At 41.3% G+C, this 24231-nt stretch overlaps 1 protein-coding gene across 1 annotated transcript; it reads left to right on the top strand.

The window, feature by feature from the left end:
* Positions 1 to 3137: 3137 nt before the first annotated feature.
* LOC308676277 (uncharacterized protein F54H12.2-like) lies at positions 3138 to 4448 on the top strand (the record flags this gene model as incomplete). Its single annotated transcript, XM_081342090.1, has 1 exon — positions 3138 to 4448. The coding sequence occupies one exon, from the start codon at positions 3138 to 3140 to the stop codon at positions 4446 to 4448; it is 1311 nt and encodes a 436-aa protein (XP_081198216.1).
* Between the last annotated feature and the right edge of the window lie 19783 nt (positions 4449 to 24231).

The following is a 24231-nucleotide window of genomic DNA, read 5'->3' as shown; positions in this document are numbered from 1 at the left end:
AAGCGAAGCGTTTCTTACTGGCCAGAACAGATTGATGTATTAGGTATGTGTATTGTGGGCATGTCTGGACATGACCTGTAAGATCTTGCTATAGAGCATGCGCGTGGCCACAGACAACTCGGAAACTTTAAAGCGTAGATCTATTTTAACAGCGTCATGGGAACTTGTGAAGGAAATAATAAAAAGGGTGTAGAACCTGCTGCATCTTGGTTGGCGACACAATCTCTTTGGAAAGATTTCCATAAGATGAGCTGTGATGTTCGTGATGAAACCCCGGACTACCCCTGGTCTACCTTGTCTGAATGTCGCTTGTCCTGTTGTAACGTGCGGGAGATGGCGTGTCGTGAAGATGAGGCCATACCGCGTAAGTAAAAACCTGTTATGTGTTCAAATGTGTAAAGCGCAATAACCCCACCGTTAACAATGTGATTGCTAATGGCTAAATACATTTTCCAGGTTCTGTTCCGGGGTATAGCTATAATGCCGGCGCCTCCTTAATAACAAACGTCTCAAGTGATGAAGAGGATGCAGAGGTCGATCTAGGTAAATGAATTGTCTTTTTACTATGCATGCTGCCATTAATATTATATAATAAAAGGAGAGTTAAAGAGGGTTTTACTAATGAATTATTTTTGCATTTTTAAACAGGTGGGTACCCCGGATATTACCTAGCCCCATCTCTGTCTGATTGTCCATGCTGTCTACAGATTGATCTCAAAAGAGATACTCCAAATGACTGCTATATAGAATGTGATTGTGGCGCATCGAATTGTATATGTACAATGCCTACAGAGAATGAAGATACTGATGATACAGATGACCCCGGTAAAGATAGTAATGATGAAGGATATTATTCTGTAAATGAACGTGATGATAATTGCGTCTAAATTACAAATAAAAGGTTTGTGCTAAACCGCAGTGTGTTTATTGTAAGGTTTGAACGGTGCAGAATGAAGTGTGAAAATGTACTAAAGGAACTGTATTATACGCCGGAAGGTCCAGGTAGCTATGGTGGAGTAAAACCCCTATTTGAGGCTGGGAGGAAACGCTTTAAAAACTTAACCTTGAGGCAAGTCAAGACATGGCTTTCCGGTCAAGAAGCTTATACCCTGCATAAGCCTGCAAGAATAAAATTCTCCAGGAACGCTACAATAGTTTCCTGCATAGATTGCCAATGGCAGGCTGACCTTGTGGATTTATCAGGATTTGCCTCTGAAAACAGCGGCACAAAATTTATTTTAACGGTAATCGATGTACTTTCCAAATATGCTTGGGCAGTCTGTTTAACCGATAAGTCTGGACGAGGGGTTGCCGGTGCTTTCCAAAGTATATTCCAATCAGGAAGGGCGCCCAGAAAGCTGCAGTCAGATGCCGGGAAAGAGTTTTTAAACAAGCCTGTAAAGAAGCTTTTTGAACGCTATGGCATACATCACTTTGTCACACATAGTGAAACTAAAGCAGCGGTTATAGAGAGGTTTAATAGAACTCTGAAAAACAAGCTGTGGAGATTTTTCACAGCTAAAAATACGCACAGGTATGTGGATGTATTACCAGCCCTCATGCGGAGTTACAATAGCGCTTACCATCGCAGTATCCGGACAGCCCCCAACATGGTGAAACACTCTAATGAAAAAGATGTGTGGATGCGTCTATATGGGAATATTTTAAAATCGGACAGAAAGGCAGAAAACTTTAATGTGGGGGATCACGTTAGGATATCCAGGCTAAAGGGGAAGTTTGAAAAGGGGTATCAGCAAACCTTTACAGATGAAATATTTATCGTCAAAGAAAGGGTTAGGCGGAGAGAAAGGGATGTATATAGATTAATGGATTATGCAGAAGAGCCGGTACAAGGGTCTTTTTACCCAGAAGAGCTGCAAAAAATTCCTAGTGATCAAGAACGCGTCTACAGAATTGAAAAAATATTACGGAAAAGAGGGAGGGGTAAACAAAGAGAATTCCTGGTTAAATGGCAGGGGTGGCCAGAAAAGTTCAACAGTTGGATTAAGGAGTCTGAAGTACAACATCTTTGATATGGAGGAGTTTTACATCACCCTACCCAGCAATGCATCAGCAGCAATTTTCCCCCAAAACAAAAATTCTAATTTTACCATACAATTAGCGAGAGCGCTGGATCTTCCAGGAGCGTGGGAAGTAGCGCTAGCAGAGATACAGTATCCGCATAGTTGGTACACATTAACTTCACCTGGATATTTTGAAATTGCTAACGAGAGAAAGAGATGGCATTTTTCTTTGAGAAGCGGGTACTATAACAGCATCCGTCACCTGTTAGAAAATATGAACAAGCTTATATCAAACGCCAAGGATGGACCTAAGACAACCCTACATTATGATTCGGTGGGACGAAAAATTAATCTTAAAGGAGACGAACCGCACACCATTCTAGTTAGCGGAGATCTCGGACATTTGTTAGGGATGTTCCCTGGATTCAGTACATTATATGTTTACACAGACATTGTAGAGCTCCAGATAGTGGGCGACTTCTATGTGCCATTACTGCGCTGTGTGCCTGTGCGAGGGCAAGACAATGATGTCGTCACAATTACCTATGACCGCCCGCATTATGTACCGGTCAGCAAACATCACATCGATACCATTACCATAGAAATCAAAACCGATCAGGACAAAAATGTGCATTTTTTTCACGGGAAGGTGATTGTCAAGCTTCATTTTAGGCCTCGGAAAAGTGAAGGATGGTTGTAATCAAGGAGCACGGGAACCCTCAAGACTACGTGGCTTACTACAGGGCACAAGCTGGCGGGGGCCTTCCAGGCTTTCGAGGAGCCCCCATTATGTACGGGACAGGTTTAGGGGGCCTGTTCCGTGGGCTTTTTCGAAAAGCAATGCCGTTTTTGAGGCGAGGATTAGAAATCATTAAGCCGCATGTGAAATCTGCTGCCAAAAACATTGCCAGAGATGTCGCGGGTCATCTTGTATCCCGTGTTGTTGAGAGGGGGCAGGATGGATCAGGGATGACCATAACCAAGAAGAATTACGCATTGGGCCCGCCTATTCCGTTTAAAAAGAGAAGACTTGTGAAAAAGACCCGCCATACCAAGAGGAGACGTGCACAGAAGAGGAAGCCCTGTGACAAGGAAGACATATTCTAATACGATATGGCATTTATTCATTCTGCTTCAGAGGAATGTGTTAAATCAGAACTGGATCTTTTTCAACTGGCACCTACACAGACCAGTATTGAAAGCAGTACTTATGTCGAGATCCCACCTTTATCAGCGCTGACACCCAATGCTCCCCTGGAATTTTTTATCACGGGGCATGGTGAACATTACACGGATTTAAACAACACCCTGTTGTATGTGAGTTGCAAGATTGTAAAGGCTGACGGTACGGATATTGATGACGGGGCTAGGGTGGCCCTGACCAACTACCCCATAGCATCACTGTTTAATCAGCTGGATGTTACCTTGGGAGATCGGCTCATTACACAGAGCCATCATTGCTATTCTTACCGGGCCATGATTGAACTGATTCTGAACTTTGGTGGTGATGCGCTGGGTACTCAATTTACAGCTGGCGGTTTTTACAAAGATGACTCGGACCTCATGGAGAGTACTCTACTGACAGCCGCTGGGAACTCCGGTTTCAAAGCGAGAGCAAGACAGACGGCCGGTAGCCGTAAATGGGACCTGCTAGGGCCTCTGCATAGCGATCTGTTTTTTCAAGACAGACTGCTAATTAACGGTGTCGATGTGAAAGTCAAACTCACAAGAAGCAGAAATGAATTTTGCGTGATGAAGGATGGCAACGAGAATTACAAAGTACAACTCTTGGAGGCATCTCTCTTTGTAAAGCGTGTAAAAGTAGCCCCGGGAGTGCGCCTCGGTCATGCAGAAGCTTTGCTCTCCTCCAATGCTAAATACCCCATTGATCGAGTGGGAGTGAAGGTTTACAGCATTCCTGCAGGTAGCCTTGTGTGTAATCAGGAAAATCTATTTCTGGGCCAGCTACCTAAACAATTAGTGATTGGGTTTGTGGACAATGCATCTTTTAGTGGGGATTATGAAAGAAATCCGTTCAATTTTCTACACTGCAATGTCAATTTTTGCGCCTTGCATTGTGATGGTGAGCAGATCCCTGCAAAGCCTCTTCAGCCTGATTATGAGCACGGTCTTTTTGTGAGAGAGTACATGCAGATGGTGCAGGCCACAGGCAAAGGCATGAAAGACAGACCGCTGTTAATCAGTAGGGAAGAGTTTAACCGAGGGTATACTTTGTATTGTTTTGACTTGAGTCCTGATCAGGGGTGCTCTGAGCACTATTCTTTGATCAGGAACGGTAACCTCAGAGCCGAAATTAGATTTGCGCAACCCCTCCCCAACACCGTCAACATGATTCTCTATGCAATCTTTGAAAACCTTATTGAAATAAGTCACACAAGGAATGTGCTCTTTGATTATATGTGAGTATGGACACACTGCAACTCCGCCACTTGTTCTCTGGAAATAAAGCCTTTCTAGGGGTCTACCCTTGCGACCTGTTACCCCAGAGACAGCTCTCCAAAAGACCTTTTGGATTAATTGTAAATACCCACCCTCACACTCTGCCTGGTGAACACTGGCTGGCCCTCTACTTCCCATCTCCCGGATATGGCGAATTTTTTGATTCTTATGGAAGACCGCCGGATAGCCCTGACTTTCCTGGCTCCATAGCGACGTTTTTAGAGCAGCAAGCTGAGAAGTACACATTTCACCAACGCCAACTGCAGCACCCCAGCGCTGTGACCTGCGGGCAACACTGTGCATTTTTTCTACTGAACCGGGCTAAAGGAGTAGACTATGAAAATATTTTAAAGATGTACTCCAATGTTGATATTAAAAATGATCAAATGGTAAAGCTGTTTGTAAAAACTATAAAGGTGGGAAGGGGGCTTGGAACCTGTAACCGTCACCAGTGCATGCAGACATGCCTGCCTTACTGTAAAATAAAGAAAAATACTTAAACGTTTTTACTTGTTTCACTGTGTTTTTATTCATTTTACAAATTGAGCCAGTCACCAAACCTGAACCTACTTCTAGGGTTTAATGTCCAAGGGCTAGAAGGGGCACTGGAAAACAGAGGCTTCTGAGCCCCAAAAGGGGCTGTCATAACAGAGTCAGGGCTAGTAGCAGTTTCATCCTTAACAACCAGAGAATCTTTCAACTTTTCTACTTGCTCTTTAACAGCTGTAGACCCCAACACAGAGGTCGGGACATTCACCTCAGCCATAGCATTCATAAAGTCATCCCAGCCTTTAGGTTTCCGCTTCTCAGTAGGGGCTCGGTGCTGCGAAGCTCCTTTCACCAAGTCTAAAATATTAGTCCCAGGAATAGGGACCCCTTTGTATAAAAAGGTACCGCGATCATCCCAGGTTGAGACGTCCTGATGCTGTTTCATTTTGTTCAGCAAAAGTTCCGCATTTTTCCTGTAACGGGTGCTCACACCGCTTAGGATTTCGTCCATCGCTGTGTCCTGCGGAGATGGCTGTGGTGGCTGCTCTGGTAATGTTGGAAGTGGCCGAGGTTCTTCAGGTGGGTAAATGAGATTCAGTCTGTCCTTTTCAGACTCATTTTGCCTGGTTAGTCTTAGATACCTCTGCAATGCAGAACTGTAGAGCTTAATCTTGTCATCCTCAGACAAATCAGCTCTCTGAAGAATGGAACGCATCTCAGCATCCAACCGGTTAGTGGCTGTAGCCCCCATAGTAGGGGGCCTGCCCTGTAGTTGCTCCATCTGATGACGCGATACCAGATACATTTTCTCAGCATGATCCATGGTTTATCCAGCTAACAGGCTAGTCAACAGCGGAATAGCTGCCCCTAGTAAGGGACCAATAAAACCACCTGACTGAAGTATGGCCTGCTTCTTCTTTTTGAGTGAGACCTTTCTATCGCTCAACTTTTTAATGACACCTTTCTTTCTCTTCAGAGACCGGAATTGTGAAGGTTTCAGAGGAAGGTTTCCTTTTAGGGTGTTCAAAGCTATTTCTGCTATAGCCCCCACCAGGTCATTATTAGCATTGCATAAGATGGCTTTTCTCTGTCTTGGTCCGGCCTTTACTAAGATTTTTAAAAGCCCCCAATTTCTACGTACCCTCTCTGACATCTTAAATGAACTAGTGCTAAGGCAGCCGGGCTACTGCTTTTTACACTTCTTTTTCATTGTGTAAACAGCAGGCCAATCAGGTGGAAAGAGACCTGTTCTCAACCTGTAGGATTCTGGAGTGGTGGCTGCCAAATCTACCAAAAGGTACCCGTGTGGTTTGTGAGTGGCATCTTGGAATACTTCTAAAAAATACTTTGTGTTAGTGGGGTACATCTGCCTGGCCAGTGTGACAATTTGCATCTGATCACGGGGGTTGCTGAATAAAACCAAATATTTGGAATTCAGAGCTATTGTTCTCATTTTCTTGCCTTGAAAAAACAGGTTTTGTAGTATGAGAATAATGCTCAGGTTTCTGTGATGAACGTACTGTGTAAATGCCTTCTCTATTTGATCGCTCTCACTGGCTGATGTCATGAGATCATCTATCACAGCTAGAGTAATTTGATTTGGCGGAAACAAATCATCATCTTCAAAAGAAGACGGAAGCCCCTCAATAAACTTAATATAAGGGAATTTATTAAGCAGTTCTTTGTACAGAGGTTGCCAACAGCTATAAAACCATACAATATTTTGAGGCAATTGAGACAACACAACATCACCATGTTCTAACATTTGTTTGATAAAAAAAGATTTGCCAGAATTGGACGGACCGCTTATAATACACGAGAAAGGGTGTACAAATTGTGCAATATTTTCTGCCATCCTTAATAACCGTAAGGTAGCGTACAGTAATCTTCGCTCTTTAATAACCTTTTATTATACACTACTTTTAGAGTTTTTCGGAGGACCCGCGTTTCAAGGGACCACTGTTTCTTAACCCTAACAATCCCCAACTGTTCTACCCTGATCTCTTTTTTTCTCTCTGCACCAGACAGACAATAATCATCTACCAAATCTTTCAAGCTGTCAAAATTAACCTTTTTGCTGTTACCGCAGTTCAGTGTGATTCCCTTCACCTTTAGCACCGCTTCACCGTTGGACAAAGCATAGGCATACGTTTTGGGGCCAGCCGCAACAAACTCTGTTATCGTAGTGTTTGGAGGAATCTCACTTGTCAGCTGTCCTAAATAATCACCCAAAGGTGGAGTCCACGCCCCCTCTCTACTTACAAAAATGACTGAATCGGTGTCATGATACAGGCATCTATCGCCCAGCCCATCCAGCAGCCTGTATAATTCCAGTCGTGCATACGCTGTTGTAAAGCTGGCAATGAATACGTTAGTACATGAGGCTTTGGTGGGATGGTTCTTGGCAGTTTTCCACGTCACAACGGCTGTCTCACTATCCACAAACTCACAGGAGGAAACATCATAATAGGGCACAAAAAGGTATTTGAATAATTCTTCAGGGTTTGTCACCACAGATGTTGTCAGGTGATTGGTGCTCTGACCAAACTTGCCCCACAGCGAGTTTAAAAAAAGTTTGGCAATCTGCCTTTTTGCAGGATTTACCTCAATGTGTTCACGGCGTAAGCGGACGCCTTCCATCTTTTCATAATCACGAATATATTGCTCTTTATCCTGTTCTGTTTTGCACCAGTCAGGGTAACCGCTGGCCTCCTGTTTCTGTCTGAGATGTGCGTTAATATAATCTGAAAATAGCCCCTTTGATGTACTTTCAAAATGCCAGATCTCATAGATTTCAACAATTCTGTAACCTTTTTCTAAAGCTACATTCAATTCAACAGTACACCATGTTCCAGTCAGAGCTCTTTCCTCATCACTGTGTTTACAGGGGGTAGTTTGCAGTTTTTCTGTGCAGGTTGCACACAAACTAAACATTAATTTGCCCCCTGATTTGTGGGGTAGTACAGGAAAATAGAGATTCCTTGGCGGGTACACTTTGACTTTGGCTAACCCAAAATATTGTTTTATGTCCCCAAAATCTTGGTAGATAATTTGTGGATGGCCAATTGGGTACTCCTTGGTCTTATTCACAAAGGGGTACAAACTGGTGAAATCGTAATATAAGATTTGTTCACCAGGTTTTGGTTTGTAGTAAAGACATGTAGCATTTGTTCTACCACCAAAAAAGGCATCTCGAGGTATCAAAGGTATTGGGAGCTTATTCTCAACCAGAAACTGCTTCAAAGAGGTGTCAGCCTCCACCAAGGCCCTCCATTCGTGTTCCCAGATGCAGCGCACAGCATAACCCTGGCTCCTGAGGTCCTCTTCTTTAATCCTAGTACGGCTGTGCAGGGTGCCATATGTTGAACCAAGTAAGTTGTTGAAGTCTCTTTCAGAGTAGCAGACAGGGCACCCATGAAAAAAACAACCATAAAATTCAAAAGCTGTGGGGGTGTCATTTATGACAGCAAAACCATCCAAAAAATATTTGCCTACTTGTTTTTCACCCCCCTTCAGGGCATGCTGGATATTGACGTTCTCAGTGTGCTCTATGTACATCAACCATTGTATCGCAGGTGCTGAATACCTTTTCTGGGTCTTGTGATAATTATCCATAGGAGCCAAAGCAATGGAGTTGTTTTTCAAATACATGAACCGGTACTGTGCCATACAGACAGACGCCAGTTTGATATTTTGGAAGGGGTCAATGCAACGAATCACTATCTCCTCAACAATATCCCCACCGCCCCTCTTGACGAACTCACGCTCAGTCATTTCCATTACCTGTTCCCTAAATCGAATACATGCTTCTCTTAGTATATCAACATCCTGCCTGCAATAGTAAGCCAGAGCCTTCTTTAGTTTAAATACAGTACCTCTATTAGCAGCGTGCCATTTCAGGAATTCTTCTCTCTCACCGGGCATCATGGTTTCAGGACTATAATACTTGGCTTCAGGGAGCGGCCCAACGTAGTCCTGATTGGCCATTGTATTAAACAAATGGGGGAAATATCCTTTGCAGCCTTGAAACCCCATAGCTTTGGGTAATTTACTTAATTTAAGGGGCAAAAATGAGAGGCTATCAATAAAACGGATCTTGTAAGCTGGCAGGGTGATACACAGAAGTTTCCCTCCCAGGCTTATAAGCTGAACCCTAACCTTTTCCCGGATCAACTGCCTCAGTACTAGGTACCCATCATAACCTTTGGCATTGTGAGCGATAAAAGTGCATCCTTTAAACTTATCATTTATAAATGTCTTTACAAACTGATCCAGACATCTAACACCGTAACAATCCCACATCACAACATCTTCGTCATCATCATCCTTCAACATATCCCTGGCGCATGCATAATTAGGTATATGTGTGCCAGTTTCTTGGCAGCATTCGAAATCATAAATAATGTACCTTTGGCCAATTCGTGGCCGGACCAGCTCTTTTAGAAAACATAAATGATATTCCAAACTTTCAACCTTCTCGGAACACTGCCCACACTTGGGTTCCTTGCATTTCATGTGGGGAGTAAAGACGTAAACCCCACACTTTTCACAATATTCTTTACTCTTACAGTCAACTTTTCCCTCCGTAGCTAGCTGTGCGTGAGTTTCAAAACATACCTTAGAATGACAAACCACTTTGCACCTATAGCAGCGCATCTTTTCCTTCTCTACCTGCTTGCATTCCTGCTTGAGACATGATCTGCAGATATATTGACAACCATGACTAAATTTATGGTGATAGTGAGTGTGGCAAAATTTACAGAAATAGCGTTCGCCCAGGAAACCCTTTATATTTTTGATGGCATAGTAATGATTGTCGTGTAACAATATAAACACTATTTTTTCTTGCTGTGGGAGGCCTGTAACAAAAAATCTCCATCCGTCCTGCAGATAAAACAATATCTTTATAGTAACCCCTAGAGCTTTTTCAAAGAGGTGTATCTGTGAAAAGTTAACCATGTTTTCTGTGGAAATACCCAGTCTGATGTGAAGTTCCCTGGCCCTGGTAATAATTTCTTCATTACTAAGACCCCCGCCAATGAGCCAGAGCAAGCAGCTAGCAAAACACAGAAATGCGCCTTCCACATTGAAATCTACTAGGTGACGTCTTTTTTTCTCCAGTACTTTGGTGAGCAGTACAGTGCTTAACTTCCTAAGCCCTCCCCCCTCATTGTTCCTCACAATGGTAACCACTAATTGTAAATCTCCCCCCCACAATATCTCTGCTTTACTTTGAAGCAGATTTACAATACTGGTCAGAAATTCATCAGCATTTAAACCATCCATATTCCTCCTCAGAGAAAAGAGAGGATGATTTAACCCATCTGCATCCAACCGGAGTTGAACAAAATCATTTGCACCTATGTCTCTAGCAACATTATTCAATATATGCTGTATAGCATTATGAATAGCATCTATAGCATGTACAAAAGACTGTATTTGGTCAACATTAACGAATCTATATCGCCGGTAGTATTCCACAGCCATGAAATTTCGGATAGGATGCTCCCACTCTTGCACCAAATCCAGATAAACATTGTTCGAATTCTGAGAGTTTGCAGAGTTAGTGCTTTGTAGCTGGGGCATAGAATGATTTATCTCCTCTTCTTGTTGAGATTCAGGCGTAGGTTCACTACTATCACTGTCTGCTGGGGGTGCGGGGAGTTCGCCTCCATGCATTTTTGCTTTTTTGCAGGGCGGCCCTGGTTAATCAAACAAACAAAATGTTGTCACCTACATTCCTAATAATGTAATACAAACACACCCCTTTTTTAGATTATAAAATAATACGATTGGATTTGTAGTTGGATAAAATGCTAGATGTTATACCTACTAACTCTTGTGCTGTGTGGCTTGTGCATGGTTGAGGGGTCATGCCATGCCGGGGTCCTTCCTGCTCTGTGGGTATAGTGAGATCCACAAATGGCTGATCATCTTCCCATTCTGAAGGAAAAGAAAAACCCAATGGTCAGAAATGTTGCAGAAATTTTTGTAAGAATCTGAATGTATGAAGGTATGAAAAACAAATACCATTATAAAACCTCAGACATTCGGAATCAGTCAGTTCCATCTAGTAAAAGAAAACAAACATGCCAAGAATATTATAATCACATTCTTTTTTTATATCTAAGATGGACAGTGTTTCAAAATTTTAGCAATAAAACTACTTACAAGATCCGCACCCCTTACACATTCGGAATCAGTTAATTCCATCTAGTAAAAGAAAACAAACAGGCCATGAATATTATAAATACATTCTTTTTTATATGTAAGAGGGGCAGTGTTTCAAAATTTTAGCAATAAAACTACTTACAAGATCAGCACCCCTTACACATTCAGAATCAGTTAATTCCATCTAGTAAAAGAAAACAAACAGGCCATGAATATTATAAGCACATTTTTTATAGCTAAGAGGAACAATGTTTCAAAAATTAGCAATAAAATTACTTACATTTGTAGCATCCATTCTGTAAAGAGGGTCTTCTTAGCAGATCACAGGGGTCCAGAGGTATGAATATGCCAGAAACTGACAAACGTGTCTGGGGTCAGTATGAATCCTACTTTTTGTACACTCTGGCTATGTCAAAAATCACATCGCCCACCAATCAGGTAACCCCCCAGCCGAATGATAATCTGTGTCTAGCACCTGATAGGATTAAACATGAGACCAGCAAATGTAAACTTCATAGTGTTAATAGTTTCTTGTAATTAATTCTGCTGAGTTTTTCACCCCTTTTGACCAGTACACCCTCATATCAAGAAAAAAATATAATACAACTTTCATGTGATTTGTAAAGCACCTTTTATTATAAATTTCATAGCGTTAACAGTTTCTTGTAATCTATTTCTGTTACATTCTGACATATGATCCTCTTCAGAGACAATGGCAATTTGGCTTCAATCTTTGACATTAATGACAGTGGTTCACGCATAAGAGCTATACGATATATAAATTTCTTGAGCTCCCCAAGGGACTCCCTGGTGAAATATAAGTTATTCACTTTGTCAGAAATACTGATGATGACCCAGAGAACATGAGGCATAGAAAGTCTAAAGCATAAGCTGCTAATAAGCTCTGTTTCACTAGTTCCATCCGTATGGTCTTCATCTGATTGTAGGCACCCCATTAAACAATGGTGTAATATTTTAATGATACATGCTTTCAGAATCTGATGCATGCTGGCATTTTGAGATTCCGGCGTTTCTAAAACAGGAAATAAGGTAGAATTAGTCTAGCTGTTTCAACTAATCAAAAATACTGTTTTCTTAATTTTTATATTTACTTACCATTTGATGTTTTGCAGAATCTGCAACAACAAGGTTTTATAAATTTGTTGTCTTCCACGACGCCGCGTAGGTCAGGTCTTTTTCTTATTCTACGTCTACGCTTGGGAGGTTTGGGGGTCAAATTTACATCAAACAAATCACCATCAATATTTGCCATCTTCAAAAGACTGCTGGAATTAATTTGCTAGCTGTTCAGACCTGCCTGTACAACATCCTCACGCATGCTATGACACGTCCTTGAGCCTTGTGCCTGTCCAGAATCACGGGGAATGACATGTCCAGACATGCCCACAATACACATACCTAATACATCAATCTGTTCTGGCCAGTCAGAAACGCTTCGCTTTTGCTGTAAGGTTAGAATAAATTTTATTAAATCTCTGCTATGAACGGTTACGCGTACATATGAATTCGAGGGAGTTGCAAATGCCAAAATATAAGTCTTTAGATTTTTACAAAGGTAAAAAACCAGCTGTGGGCTTTAAAAGGCCTGTGGTTTTTTCCCCCTACATTCAGGGAAAATGTTTTTAAAATTGCCTGGTTTAAATGCAAACCCTGGAAGCCTTTTAGGTGATCCTTTTTCCCCCCCACCCCCAGCTTTTGAGGTATTGATTTTTAAAACTCCACAAAAATTAAAAGCATCATTAGGCTAGAATGATTAGAAATAAAAAGCTTTTTTTAATTATCACCCCCCCAAAAGCAGGGTTTTGTTTCCCAAAAACACAGGTCTCTGTGTTTCTTTTGGATTTGCACGTCCATGGAATTAGTCTAGGGCTAATGTAATCAAGTACACAGAAGCTTGACCGCCACATGTTTGTTGATGGGATTAGGTTTGGCAAGCACCATCTGGAAATAGGGCTATCACCTTATATCACACCTTATCTGCTAGGGTTACCCATGCTTATTTTGATGGGGTTGGGCAGACACGTCATATCCGGCTAGGGTTATGGCCTTGTGAGTCCTGTACCATGAGGGGTGGGGTGTGGATTATGCACGTCACTTCCGGGGAGGAGGGGTGCGAACGTCACTTCCATTTATGGGCATGGCCTGGTGACGTAATCAGCACGTGGCTTTGTTTACTTTGATGACGTCACTGATCAAAACTACTGATAAGATCCATTAAAAGTTTGTATGTACTTATACTACTACTAACAACTAGCAATTCCCACAACACTGTTTTATGCCATGGGATGTCCAGTTACTAGTAGGGCTGTATTACTATCCTTCTCATCTTTCCTATTACCTATTTTCTTAGCTTCTTATGACTATAACTTTGCTGTTTGTATCTTATGATTCATGTTGATTGCTTTTATTAGTATTCTACTATGATTTATGTCTATAGTTTATTTAGTATCCTGCAACTGACAATGAGTGTTGTATCTTACGATTTATGATGATTGTATTTTATAATCATGATTTATCATTTGTTACTTGTATGTGCACTGAGAGCTTATGTACTGGAGTCAAATTCCTTGTGTGTCCAATCACACTTGGCCAATAAAGAATTCTATTCTATTCTGATCCGTTCCGTTCTGTTCTGTTGTTCTGTTTTATCCTACCCTACCCTACCCTACCCTACCCTACCCTACCCTACCCTATCCTATCCTATCCTATCCTATCCTATCCTATCCTATCCTATCCTATCCTATGTCAAGTCCACACCTACAACTTCTTAACATGGGGGGAGGGGGAAATAATGAAATTCATTTTTTTACACAGTATATATCCTCTATGAAGCTTTAAACTTATAAGAACACCAGGAGACAGCATGTGACTGGTTTCCTCCTATTATTGGGACTTGTCAGGTGTATACAAGCAGATTTGAGGATTTGAGCCTTGGCTAGTTTTGAGTCTGATGAGTCCCAATATAAGGCTGGAACTAGATATTTGCTGTCCCCTGGTGGTCATTTAGGACATGGCAAATGTATTTATATCAGCTCTCATCTGTGGGCACCAACCACTCAAGCACTGGACAGTATTTATTGATCAAGCTATAATCTCATCTTTCATTCAGAAGCCCAAAAGCAGCATATACAGCTCTTTCCTTCTGTTTTCTTGCAGAACAACAACCAAAGGGGACCTAGGAAATCCATAAAGTTACTGAATCTTTCCTGCACCTATTGGTCATCTTGGTTGTTCAAGTTCGATGATGACCGATGTTTCTTGAAGAACTGGGTTGAGGAGAAGATAGTCTTCACAGAAGAAAACTAATGGCTACCTTAAGAGCGATCTGAATTTGAGCAAAGCAACCACGAGTCTTGCAGTATTATAAAAAGTAGTACATTCCTTCTGATCTAATGCATCATTGATTGCCATCAACTCAGCCAGAAATATAGGGTGGGACCCCGAGAGATCTCAGTCAGACTGATATTCAAGCAATGGATGAAAGTGAACAGCCTTCTGCAAAAATTAGCCCTCCATAAATGTGCTTTGCCTCAAGAGACCCACCTGATTCCTGGTTGTCTTTCCTAGCACTTGGAAACCTCACGGAAAATATAGAACTGGACATGGGGGTATAACTTCAACCATTACCCATGAAAATAGGTGCATGATGGAGAAGACCTTAGGAACAGAGGCAACTGCCTCCATGACAACAAGACCTTTGTGTCCATTAGGCTCAATATTGTCTAGATAGGAAGGTGGCATCTCAGCAAGATTTCAGAAGGATGTCTTCTCCATTCTTACCTGGACATAACAGAAATCAAACCTAGGACCTTTTGCTGCCAAGTATGCCCTCTTCTGCCAAGCTACATTAGTTCATATTCCATTTGAACAGGTTCCTAGAACCTCACCTTGCAAAGTCAGGTCTCCAAGACAGCATTAGCTTGTAGCCTGCCACCAAAAGTCCCTCGTGTTGTTGTGACAGGATATCAACCTGACATTGCAAGGGAAACAAGTAACAGAGAATTAGAGAGGTATGTCACCTCTGACTTTCCTTAGAATTTTCCTTCTTAGCAAAAATATAAAGTACAAACTGGATGCAATATTCCACGGATGGCCTTACCAAGGCATTATAAAGAGGTATAGTCACGTCATCTTGATTCTATCCCTCTGTTAATGCAGCCTAGGACTTCAAGCATATCTGATCCAGCCTTGTTCTGAATGCATCTACATCTCCAAATGGACTGAAAAGGACCACTGCTTGTAAAATTGTGCTTTAGAGCCATGCAAATCCCTCCCCAAAGTCCTGTGCAATGGATTGGAAACCAGTCTTTGAAAGAAGTAGCCCCATTTTTTTTCCCCTTCAGAATTGCATACAGCAAGTCACAAAGCTGCTTCTTCACAGCGAGGCCAAGGGGCTGCGTGCGCACATGCAGGGGAGCAGCTTGCAAAGGCTGGGGGTAAAAAGAGGTACCTGCTTTAATAATTCAGGGAAAGGTATTTAGTGCACACTGCTACCCTTTGCAGAATAGTTCTTTGGAAGGACTGACACAGACCTATTAGCAACATTGGTCTTTGGATTTTCCTTTTATTTTGGCTAATCCCCCCCCACACCCCTTCTAATGGGGTAGATTAAATATCACTTTTTTCTTCCACTGCTGCATTGGATTCATCCTAACCGTATCTGGAGTTTATCTTCCACATCTCACATGTAAGGAGGGGAGGGAGATTGAAAATAATGGTAATAAGCCAAGTCCTGCCAAAGCATCACACAACTAAGAGTGAAAAATTTGAAGAGGGACTTCCGGTGGCGGCGCGGCGCCGAAGACAGCCTTCCCCGGCTGCCCGCGGCTCAGCTGTTTGTTTTTTCGCCCGAAACAGCGCCGATCAGCTGTTCGGGCGAAATTGAAGCCCCCTCCTCGGGAGAAGAGGAGGGGGTGAGGCCCCTGGTAGGGGTAGAGTTCTCCGGGGCCGCCTGAGCTTGGAGCTTGGGCGGCTGAAGGATTGAACTCCCCCGAAGCCTGGGTTGCTCCCAGCTGGCCGGCGTCTCTGCTCTGAACTTCTTGGAGCAGAGCCAGGCGTCTGCGAACCATCCCTGCCTGAAGAAAGGACTATGATTTAAAGGAGCAGGCAGAGCGGTACAAGTGGCAAAGGTGAAGAGGATTATTTTACTATACTCTCTAGCTTGTTGGACTTTTTAAACTTTAAGTGAAAGTGCGTCATAATTGAGGACTAAAAGATGGCGGCGAAACCTCCCCCTAAAACTCTTCGGAGCGGTGGATCCTCGCCGGTGCAACAGTCATCACTACAGGCGTTGCACCCTTCTGAAGCGCTGACATCGAAGGACTTACGAGATGCTCTGGATAAACTTTTGGAATCAATCAATCAATCAATGAGTGATAAATTTGCACAGATGGAGGAGAAATTGGAGAAATTGGAGGAGAGAATGGAAGAGAGGATGGAACAGAAGCTCAGCGTGATGAAGGTAGACATTTTGTCTTCAGTGCATAAAGTGGCGGAATGTGTGGAAGAATTAGATGAAAAAATGGATGATTTGGCTCAAAGGAATGCTATATTAGAAGTAAAAGCACGGGAGAATGAAATTGCAAGAGACAAAGTGGAAAGGGAGGTAAGCCTAGCCCAATATTACCAGATGCAGTTTGCTGTCAGAATCAGAGGTTTAAAAGAGAACATTAAAGAAGATTTAAAGCAGCTGATTTCTGAGGCTCTTGAAGTGGTATTAAATCAGCCAGCATCTGAAATAAGAGCAGCTATGGATAAAGTGTTTCGGGTGAATTCATGGATTGCCAGACAGAGAAAGTTGCCTAGAGATGTGGTGGTTTATTTTGCAAAAAGAGAGATTAGAGATCAAGTTATACAAGCTGCCTATGATGCTAAAGTGGTGATTGCTGAACAAGAAGTCTTGGTTTTAAAAGAAATTCCTCCAAGGATTTTAAGGGGAAGGAAGGACTATACATTTCTCGTGCATGAGCTTAAGCAAAGAGATATAAGGTTCAGATGGGAGATTCCAGATGGGCTGATGGTGATGCATGAAGGTAAAAGGTATCGGCTGATTACTGTAAAGCAAGCGCGTGATTTCTACAATAATGTCTTAAAAGCAACCCCATTAACACTTCTGGAAGCTGGAAAGGGATCTGGAGAAGGAGAACATCAAGAGGATGAAACAGAGGAAAGTGGTGCTGGAGGAGATCAAGCTACAACTTCTTTGGATGATCTTAGAGAGCAAAGAGTAACGCGTGCTGCTTTAAAACGAGCAAAGAAAATAAAAGAACAAGATCAGCAAAAGTCTTCAGATTCTTCACAACGTACATATAGTCAAGCTGTGGGAGGAGCACGGCCTAAAGAAGTTAGTCCTATCAAAGCTGTGGTCCAAGAGCTTTTGGAGGATATGCATGGCAACTAAATTTCTAACCTGGAATGTTAATGGACTAAATTCACCGCAGAAGAGGAAGAAAGTTTTTCAATATTTAAAACAATTTAAGATAGATGTTATATGTTTGCAAGAAACGCATATTAGAGTTTTGGATCAAAAGCATTTATTGAACTCGAGACTGGGTACGCAATTTGTTGCCTCTGCAGAGAATAAGAAAAATGGAGTGGTTGTTTATGTTAAAAGTGCCTTAACAGCAGACTTAATTGAAGCAGATAAGCATGGAAGATATGTTATGATTGAGCTGTTGTTAGAAGGTAAAAAGACGCTTCTAGTTGGATTATATGCACCTAACCAACAACAAGCTGATTTTTTTAGCTTACTCCACACAAAGCTTACCCAGTTGGATTATAAATCTTTTATTTTTATGGGAGACTGGAATGGTGTTTTGGATGTACAGTTGGACAAGGCTGGAGCTTTTAAGCGCATTCCAAGTCATGCTAGACTGCCTAAATCTTTTTTTGAAATGAAGGATGACCTGGAATTGCGAGATATTTGGCGTGAGAGACACTTGCAGGAGAAGGATTATACTTTTTATTCTGACAGACACCAATCTTTTTCGAGGATTGATTTTATTTTGTTGACTAATGATTTTTTTTTGAGAACTAAAAAGGTGAAGATTTGTGCAAGAACTATTTCTGACCACAGTCCAGTTTGGTTGGAGATTGATAAGGAGAAAAGAGACAGGCGCTCGTGGCGCGTAAATGAGAATTTGTTTAGAAATCAGAGAAATGTGGAAGAATGCAAGCAGCGGATGAAGGATTTTTTTGAGATTAATATGAATAAGGGTACTTCTATGGACATGGTTTGGGATGCTAGCAAGGCCTATATGAGAGGGGTGTTGATGTATATGAATAATAGATATAGACGTGCAGTGGAAACTAGAAGGAAAGAACTGGAGAATGAAATAAAGGAAAAAGAAAAGGCTTTGATTTTGAACCCAGAGGATGTGAAGATCAAGGAGGCTATTAGACTGCTAAGAGGACAATTTGATAAATTAATGGCAGATCAAGTGGCAACCAATCTGCGGTTTGCTAAGCACAATACTTTTTGCAACGCTAATAAACCAGGCAGATGGTTAGCTTATAGACTGAGGAAAAAACAAAGGGCCTCTAATATAGATAAGATTGAGTATAAAGGAAGGGTTGTGTTTCAACAGAATCTTATTAAGGATGCTTTTGTGGATTTTTATTCGAAATTATATACTAAAGAGGAAATTAATGTAAAAGATATTGATATATACTTGGAGAATGCTAGCATCCCGGTTCTTACGCAAGTACAAAAAGAGGGGATTAATCAACTGATTACAGAAGAAGAAATTTTTACAGCAATTAAGGAGTTGAAGGTGGATAAAGCGCCAGGCACGGATGGCTTGACTGCGGCCTATTATAAAAATTTACAATTTGAGATGATAAAGCCGTTAAAGGAACTGTTTCAGACAATTCAGAGGGGGGGAAAGGTGCCACCGTCTTGGAGAACAGCTTTTATTTCTTTGATTCCGAAGGAAGACCAGGATGCTACTCAAGTTAAAAACTACAGACCGATATCGCTTTTAAATACAGATTATAAGATATTTGCTAAGGTTTTGGCTAATAGACTGATGAGGGTTCTGCAACAGGTGATTCATGGGGATCAAACGGGGTTTATTAGTGGCAGGCAAATGAAAAATAATGTGAGACATATAGTTGATGTGTTAGAGTTTTTGGAAAAGCACAACCAGATCTCTGCAGCGCTAATTTTTTTAGATGCTGAAAAGGCCTTTGATCAATTGAATTGGCAATTTTTGTTGAAAGTTTTAGATAAAATGGATTTTGGGGAAAATTTTTTACAGCCGATTAGGGCATTATATCAAAAACAAACTGCCCGAATCATAGTTAACAATAGCCTGACAGTAGCATGTAATATTGAGAAGGGCACAAGGCAAGGGTGTCCGTTATCGCCCTTGTTATTTGTGTTAACATTAGAGATACTATTGGTTAAGATTCGGAACTCGGAAAAAATTAAAGGGATACAAGTTGGAGATCAGGACTATAGATTGAGAGCATTTGCAGATGATCTGGTTGTTACAGTGACCCAGCCAGAGAACTCTGTTGTGGACCTGATGGAGATAATAACACAATATGGGAAGGTTTCTGGATTTAAAGTAAATACACAGAAAACTAAAATTTTGGCTAGAAATATGACAGTTTCACAGAAGGCTCTCTTAGAAGGATTAACTGGATTTGAGATTGTTAAAAGGGTTAAATATCTGGGGGTGATTTTGTCGCCCTCTAATACAAAGCTATATAAAAATAATTATGAAAAACTATGGGGGAAAATTCAAAAGGAATTGGAGAGTTGGCAAAAATTGCAATTGTCTTTGCTGGGACGGATTGCAGCAGTGAAAATGAATGTCCTGCCCAAATTTTTATTTTTGTTTCAAATGATACCGATTCTTAAGAAAGATTCTAATCTGGAGGAATGGCAGCGAGGTATCAATAAATTTGTGTGGGCAGGGAAAAAGCCACGAGTTAAACTTAAGATTATGCAGGAAACTCGTGAGAGAGGTGGCCTTAAATTGCCTAATCTTAAATTATATTATGAAGCTGCTGCATTAGTAGGAATAAGCGATTGGATTAATTTGACGCAATTGAGGTTATTAAATCTTGAGGGCCATGATTTGTTGTTTGGCTGGCATGCATATTTGTTGTATGATAAGAAGGTAGATACTGTGTTTAGGATGCATATTTTAAGACAGGCATTGCTGAGAGTTTGGAAGAAGTATAGACATAAGCTAAGCAGCAAGATACCATTGTGGGCAATTCCAAAACACGCAATAGAAAATATACATGCTGGCTTCAAACATGATGTGACTACGTACAAGGAAATTTTAAGCCTGGAAAGGAATGTTTGGTGTTTGAAATCATATAGCCTCTTGCGAGAAGAGAAGGTTGTTCAATCTTGGTTTCAATATATCCAATTACAGGCCAGGTGGAAAGAAGACCAGAAAAATGGATTTACAATGACTGATGGAAATTTGATAAAGCAGATTAGAAATCAGGGGTCAGCACATATTAAACGGATATATCTTGCATTGATAGAGATTGACTCGGAAACAGAGCTTGTTAAGGATTGTATGATAAAATGGGCCCAAAATATCCAGGAAGTTATTACAATGGACATGTGGGAAAAGATTTGGGTGAGGAACGTAAAATTTACTCAAGCTCAAAATTTAAGAGAGAACTTTTACAAAATGTTTTATAGATGGCATCTAGATCCTAAAAAGCTTGCAAGTATGTATCCGAATTATCAGCCTAAGTGTTGGAGGTGTGGTGATGAAGATGCAACGTATTTTCACATATGGTGGACATGTAAGAAGGTTAAGGCTTTTTGGATAAAAGTCTGGTGGAATATGCAGAAGATTTTTAAACAGAGGTTAAAGTTTTGTCCGCAACTTTTTTTGTTGGGAATAATTGCAGATGCTACAGTTGTGGACACCAAGCTGATGTTGAACTTAATTACGGCGGCAAGACTTTTGATAGGCCAATATTGGAAGAAAGAGGAACTGCCGACCATAGAAGAGTGGACTTTAAAGGTTTCCGACCTGGCAGAGATGGCGAAGATTTCGGCTTATTTGAAAGATCATTCGCAAGAACGCTATATTATGGAATGGAGAAAATGGATTGAGTTTATCCAGAACAAGTATAGGGTTAAGAAGTTTTATGTAGCATTCGAATAAGTCTTCTTTCGTTTTCTTTTCTTTTTTTTTTATTCTAGTTTTTTATATATATTTAATATTGTTAAGGTGTGTCTTATCCTATATAAGCTAGAGAGTGATGGATTTTAGAATTTATAGTTGTTAGTATATGGTTGTTTATGGTTGCCTTTTTATATATATATACCTTGTATTTAGCTCTGGGAAGTGGGGGGTGGGGGTGGAGGGAGGGGGGGAGGGAGGGAGGTTGGGGGGAGGTAGGGGGGGAGCAGGGAGGGGGAAGGGGGGTTTCTTAAGGGAAAACTGTATTTTAAAACTTTTCAATAAAAAAAAAAATTTGAAGAGGATTATTGCTATGTTTTAATCCCTTTCAACTGGAATCTTGGTTTTTGGCATGCTTGCAACTGTTCCTATGTTGTTGGCCAGAATTGCACCACCTGCTCTCAGCCATAGAGCATAGAATTAAGGGACCTTGGAGATCGTCTAGTCTAGTCCCCTGACTCAAGGCAGGAGACTTTATACCATCCTGGACAAAAGGCTGTCCAGTCAATCAGTCAATCAATCAATACATCCTGTTTTGGTCACCACATTACAAAAAAGATGTTGACACTTTGGAAAAAGTGCAGAGCAGAGCAACTAAGAGGATCAAAAGTCTGGAGACTAAAACATATGAAGAACAGTTGCAGGATTTGGGTTTGGCTAGTCTCGAGAAAAGAAGGACTAGTGGTGACAACAGCAGTATTCCAGTAATTGAGGGGCTGCCACAAAGAGGAGGAGGGGGGGTCAATTTATTTTCCAAAGCACCAGAGGGCAGGACAAGAAGCAATGGATGGAAACTAATCAAGGAGAGAGGCAGTCTGGAATTAAGGGGAAACTTCCTAACAGTGAGAACAATTAACCAGTGGAACAACCTGCCTCCAGAAGTTGTGAATGCTCCAACACTGGAAGTTTTTAAGAAGAGACTGGACAGCCATTTGTCTGTAATGGTATAGGGTCTTCTGCTTGAGCAGGGGGCTGGACTAGAAGACCTCCAAGGTCCCTTCCAGCTCTATTCTATTCTAAAGATACAAGCCAGGTTCTGCTAAGACTTACAATTAGGTGGATGGTAGTGAAACATTCCAAGCTGGGTTTTGCTCATTCAACTTTCAGTTGAGCTTCAGACTCTGGATAAGAGACATTCAGCATTAGAACTCTTTCATTCATTCTTTGGATCAGAGTGCTGGGACAAAAATGAACATATATCAGAAACTGGCCTCCATATGAACAGGCAAGGACTTTTCATTTCCCACTAAGCTTTTGGCTAATTCAACGCAGAGGCAATGTAGACAAGTGAAAATGTCAAAATAAGTGTTGTGTCCTTTGGGGAACCTAGTGAGATCTTTGGATCTCAAAAGACATTTTACTTTTATTTATGGGACCAAATTACAAACTACGTGGAGGGTGTTGCAGGTACACAATCTAATCAAATCTGTAAGACTGGTTAAATTTTCTTACTCTGAACTAGCTGATCACAGCCTAGGGATAACAAATCCTGCTGTTGTTCCTTTTTGATTCGCTGTTATGCCAATCCAGAACATCAGGCTTGATGCCATCATGATTAATACGTGGGTAGGCTAATCATAGAAACACACCCAGTGTGTAGAACTAAGCCCAAAGAGAGGAGTGCTTCTAATTGTTCCTAAAATGAATTAAGCTACACTGCAGTAGCAGCTGTCATCCTAACCAATCCTCAGAAGGCTGTTGTGAGAAAAGGAACAACAGAAGGAGGCTTTGTCCATCATCCTTTGCTCTTTTCAAGATGAACATTTAATCCAAAACAAGGGCTATTATCTTACTGATTCCCTTGCCCTCTTTTTAATTTCCCTTTGGAAGTGCCTAATTTTGGTGCCAATATATGGAAAATGCTAGAACCTCTTCATCTCATGTTGTGACTCTTATTCTAACAGAGCCCACCCCCTTTAAAGAATCGGGGCACTGATCCACACCTAAGGCTTTCCTTCGATTTTAATTTTGATTAAAGGTAACCCCCTGTATCATCAGCCCTGAACCAGAACCCCCTCGAGGCAGTATGCTAACAATAACAGAAACGGAAAACAAAATAAAACCTTTGAGAAAATCAAAAGAAGAGTTTATAAAAAAATATTTTCAGAAAATATAAAATAGAAACCCATCGAAAATGAAAAAAAAATAATTAACATTCCCCCCAAAACATATTTTTTTTAATTCACATTTCTTTTGCAAGGAGATAGAACTGAATATATGTTTGAATATGCATGATGTGTGTGTAAAGGAAGGGGGAAGGGAATAATGAAAAACAAGACTTTTAAGATCAAAACACTTTCGTTTTTTTGATATTTTTTTGTTTATATAGCAAACAGTTATTATACAATAATAGAACCCCTGAAATTCAGATTGGAACCTGATCTTACGTCCCCCTCCCTCCCCACCTGTAGAGTCCCAAGGGGCCAGGATGGAGATGTGCAGATCAAACATCACGGAGACACATCGTTCCAAAAAACTGGATTTTTACATTTTTATTTCACCCCTTTGCTTTCTTTCCCATCCCCAGCAGTCTTTTGTCTCAATTTCTAGGTGAGGAGCAATCCAAGTCTATTGAAGATTAAAGTTGTAGCTGAAGGATAAACAATTAATTGGTGGGAGATGATGGTGGTGGAAATATAGCTTTGGTCCACTGAGTTGGGGAGATGCCTGGGCATGTGTGTGTGCGTGCGTGTGTGTTTCTGTGGGCCTGGGAGACCTATGGAATAACTCAGCCTTACCCAACATGATCATCTCTAAGGGACGGTGGACCACAACTCCCACCACTTGCACCCAACAAACATGCTGGTTGAAAACACCGGGAACGTAGACTCCAACCCATCTGAGATTCAAGGTTGATGGAGTCTTGCAATACTTTCTGAAGCTACATCTGGGGGTAGGAGAGA

This window comes from Vipera berus, assembly GCF_964194415.1.
Source record: "Vipera berus genome assembly, chromosome: W".
NCBI lineage: Eukaryota > Metazoa > Chordata > Lepidosauria > Squamata > Viperidae > Vipera > Vipera berus.
Note: the sequence above shows the minus strand (reverse complement) of the source record. Positions and strands in the feature narration are given on the sequence as shown.